This window comes from Bubalus kerabau, chromosome 23 (genome assembly GCF_029407905.1).
Source record: "Bubalus kerabau isolate K-KA32 ecotype Philippines breed swamp buffalo chromosome 23, PCC_UOA_SB_1v2, whole genome shotgun sequence".
NCBI classification, from domain to species: domain Eukaryota; kingdom Metazoa; phylum Chordata; class Mammalia; order Artiodactyla; family Bovidae; genus Bubalus; species Bubalus kerabau.
Window position 1 is genome coordinate 19,352,733 of NC_073646.1, and position 4,129 is coordinate 19,356,861.

The window sequence follows — 4,129 nt, forward strand, 5'->3', positions numbered from 1 at the left end:
TGATGAAATATTTCCCAGATAATGCTCATTCATGACCAAGAGGGGAAGACTTGAAGAATGAATCAGCAATTGCAGCCCTTCAATGTGAGCCAGTGAACCCCAAGGAAGGTGAATACATGCCACTTATCAGTCCATAGACTGCAAGCATTCCAGCCACTCCCTATGGTGAACCCTGAGGAAACTGAGAGTGCAGGATTGCAGGCCCCAGATGGGTGAGATACATACCAAGGAGATAATTTTAATGAGCCCTGACTTTTGCATCTCCCCATACATAGAATCTATGTATTCCCTGGTGGCTCAGCTGGTAAAGAATCTGGCTGCAATGCGGCAGACCTGGGTTCGATCCCTGGATTGGGAAGATCCCCTGGAGAAGGGAACAGCTATCCACTCCAGTATTCTGGGCTGGAAAATTCCAAGGACTGTATAGTCCATGGGGTCACAAAGAGTCGGACACAACTGAGCAACTTTCACTTCATACATAGAAAAGGTCTAAATTTCTTAATTTGAGGTGCTGTCTCATGTATTTGAAGTTCAGCTTTTCTAAGTCTGCCGGTGTGAAATAAACACTTTCCCAAAAAATTAAAAAATGAAAGACAAATCTCAACATTTGAAACACTGGCAATGAGGGCAGACACTCCCTGAAAGATCCATCTGACTAAGCAGAAATATCGTCACCCCCTTTTCCCACAAGATTGTGGAAGGGACTTTGACAGTGGGGAATTGTTGCACAGAAAAAGCCGAATTCCTACCTTTTGGAAACGGTTTCTTTGACTTGCTTTTCATTGTTTTTGCTACTATAATCATACAGAATGGCCTGCCTCAGAGAATCCTGCCCCTCTGTCTGACTGTTAAATTAAGTGCCCTTGTTCAGAACTCTGTTCACCTGTAGATGGCAGGAAGGAAGAAAATAATTCATCTCTGCCTGAGGCTTGCCATTCTAGAAGATGTTTGCAAGATGAATGGCCTTTTTACTTTGATTCCTCACCTCCTGCCATATCTCTGATCTATAAAAAACCCAGCATCCAGATCAGATAAGATGGTTATTTTGGGGTACTAGCCTGCCATCTTCTCGGTCAGTTGGCTCCTCAATTAGTCTCTTCCTTGCCTTAACCCCTCGTCTCTCAGATTCATCGGCCTGTTGTGCAGTGAGCAGAGCAAGCTTGGACTCAGTAACAAATACACTGAATAATCAATATAGAGATCTTCCAAGAAAATAAACTGGTGATCCACTTTCCAAATAATGTTGGGAAAAGAACCCCAGGTAACAAGTGAAAATGCACGCCAGTGCATAATATTCTTTCACTAATTTTTAATGGCTGTTTTCCAACAGCATTGAAGTAGCTGAAAATTATGGAGAACATGACAAGTAAGTATGATAAAACTTACATTATTTTAAGCTTAAATATTTCATTTATACCCAAGTGAAAGTCACTCAGTCAGGTCCGACTCTTTGCAACCCCATGGACTATACAGTCCCTAGAATTCTCCAGGCCAGAATACTGGAGTGGGTAGCCATTCCCTTCTCCAGGATTTATACCCAAGGCAGAGTTTATTATAATTTTACTTTATTGCCTTTAATAAAAGTAAAGTCATTAATAATGTCTTAAGAATTTACTTGTTAGCTTATCTCCTTTTCAGCTGAAAGACTTGCTGTGTTTTACAATTTGTCATGATCTACGATGATTTTAAATAATTTTGAGTGATTCAGCTTACTAAAAACTCATTCAAAGGACCTCACTGTAATTATTATCATTAAATAAAAGGTTAAGACCATATTAGAATTGGTTAAGATTTAAGTAAGCAAAGTTCATGCATCAGTTGTCTTTTGTTGTGGTTTTTTTCTTTTTCTTTTTTTTTCATGGTAAAGACTGGTTGATTGGTGGCAGTTAGTACAAGTCAATAAATACTGATCTCCAAAGAATTCGGTTATGTATCAGATTACTGGCCCACAGAGAGCTGAATGGAATTGAACCAACTCATTGCTGGGAGGATAAACTGAAGTCAATCCTGCTTCTTGGGAAATGAAGCCACAGCCAGCTCATATATGGCATATGCCATTCCACCAACTGTAAGAATCATGGTGGCTCTATACAGGAGGGCATCAGCTATCCCACTCTTCAGAGGCACTGGAATTCCATTATCTTCCTGGAACAGCTTTTGTTTCTTTGGAACCTTATTTTCAAACTGCCTGCCTGAAGCAGTACTTATGGTCCTCTTAGTAATCTGATGGAGAGCAAGAAACTTCTGTAGCATCTTGGCTCAGTTACTGCTCACCAACCACGACAACTGACCACTAGGAACCTGTGCATCAGATTTAGAAGCAACAGCACAATGGTGTTCTCTTTTAATTAAAAAAAATTTTTTTTTTACAAAGGTATTTTTTTCATATATAAACATTGATGCTTGCTTTCATACATTTACAATTTATTTTTCTTTTTTGTGTACTTTCTAATTCAGGTATATTCAGATGTTTTCCTATGTCTTACATTCATCACCTATACTTTCAAGGCTCATTTCATTTGTTGTAAGAAAGGACATAGGCCTTGTACTGCGCATGTGGCTTTATATAATATCAGAATTGTTTTTTATATCTTTGTTAACACCACTATATTGAAAATATCATCCAGTAATGACAAGTTACATATATAATCACATCTCACTGCAGCGCAATGATTTTATTTCCATAGTGTATTTCTTCATTTGATATTTTGTGTCTATGTATTTATTGGCTATATGTATACTAGACATGAGATTATTCCGTCAGTTCATTGAATTTAAAAGTGAGGAAGTATTTTTCTTGTTACATTCTCAGTAGTTACAGGTCTAACATAATTACCTAAGAGCATTTTAAATTCCTTTTGAGTTTTATTACACAATAAGGGCCATAATTAGCTGTATTCTTAGGTGTGTTGTTGTTGTTCAGTCAATAGTTATATCTGACTCTCTGCAATCCCATGAACTGCAGCACACCAGGCTTCTTTGTCCTTGCTTATCTCCCAGAGTTGACTCCAACTCATGTCCATTTAGTTAGTATTTCCATCCAACCATCTTATCCTCTCCTGCCTTCATCTCCTCCAGGCCTCAGTCTTTCCCAGCATGAGGGTCTTTTCCATGATGGCTCTTCACATCAGGTGACCGAAGTATTAGAGCTTCAACTTCAGCATTATTCCTTCCAGTGAATTTTCAGGGTTGATTTCCTTTAGGATTGACTGGTTTGATCTCCTTCTAGTCCTAGGGACTCTCAAGAGTCTTCTCTAGCTCCACGGTTTGAAAGCAACAGTTCTTTGGCAGTCAGCCATCTTTATGGTCCAAATGTCACATCCATACATGACTCATGGAAAAACCACAGCTTTGACTATTTGGATCTTTGTTGGCAAAGTTATATCTCTACTTTTTAATTTGCTGTCTAGGTTTGTCATAGCTTTCAAAGAGCAAATGTCAAAGAGAAAATATTTATTCATTTCATGGCTGCAGTCACCATCTGCAGTGATTTCGGAGCCCAAGAAATAAAAAGTCTGTCACTGTCCATTTTTTTCCCCCATCTATTTCCCATAAAGCGTTGGGACCAGATGCTATGATTTTAGTTTTTTGAATGTTGCATTTTAAGCCAGCTTTTACCCTCTCTTCTTTCAACTTCATCAAGAGGATCTTTAGTTTCCCTTCATTTTCTGCCTTTGACTGTGTGGATCACAATAAACTGTGGAAAATTCTGAAAGAGATGGGAATACCAGACCACCTGACCTGCCTCCTGAGAAACCTATATGCAGGTCAGGAATCAACAGTTAGAACTGGACATGGAACAACAGACTGATTCCAAATAGGAAAAGGAGTATGTCAAGGCTGTATATTGTCACCCTGGTTATTCAACTTCTACTCAGAGTACATCATGAGAAACGCTGGGCTGGAAGAAGCACAAGCTGGAATCAAGATTGCCGGGAGAAATATCAATAACCTCAGATATGCAGATGACACCACCCTTATGGCAGAAAGTGAAGAGGAGCTCAAAAGCCTCTTGATGAAAACGAAAGAGGAGAGTGAAAAAGTTGGCTTAAAGCTCAACATTCAGAAAACGAAGATCATGGTATCTGGTCCCATCACTTCATGGGAAATAGATGGGGAAACAGTGGAA

At 39.2% G+C, this 4,129-nt stretch overlaps 1 protein-coding gene across 1 annotated transcript; it reads right to left on the reverse strand.

The window, feature by feature from the left end:
- Positions 1-1,952: 1,952 nt before the first annotated feature.
- On the reverse strand, positions 1,953-2,259 carry LOC129638064 (cytochrome c oxidase subunit 7A2, mitochondrial-like). The gene has a single exon (XM_055562566.1). It carries the CDS (start codon positions 2,251-2,253, stop codon positions 2,002-2,004), a length of 252 nt encoding a protein of 83 aa, XP_055418541.1. The 5' UTR covers positions 2,254-2,259; the 3' UTR covers positions 1,953-2,001.
- Between the last annotated feature and the right edge of the window lie 1,870 nt (positions 2,260-4,129).

Bases quoted from the DNA above. Each gene is read 5' to 3' on its own strand.
- LOC129638064 (XM_055562566.1), bottom strand. From the start codon at position 2,253: ATGCTACAGAAGTTTCTTGCTCTCCATCAGATTACTAAGAGGACCATA.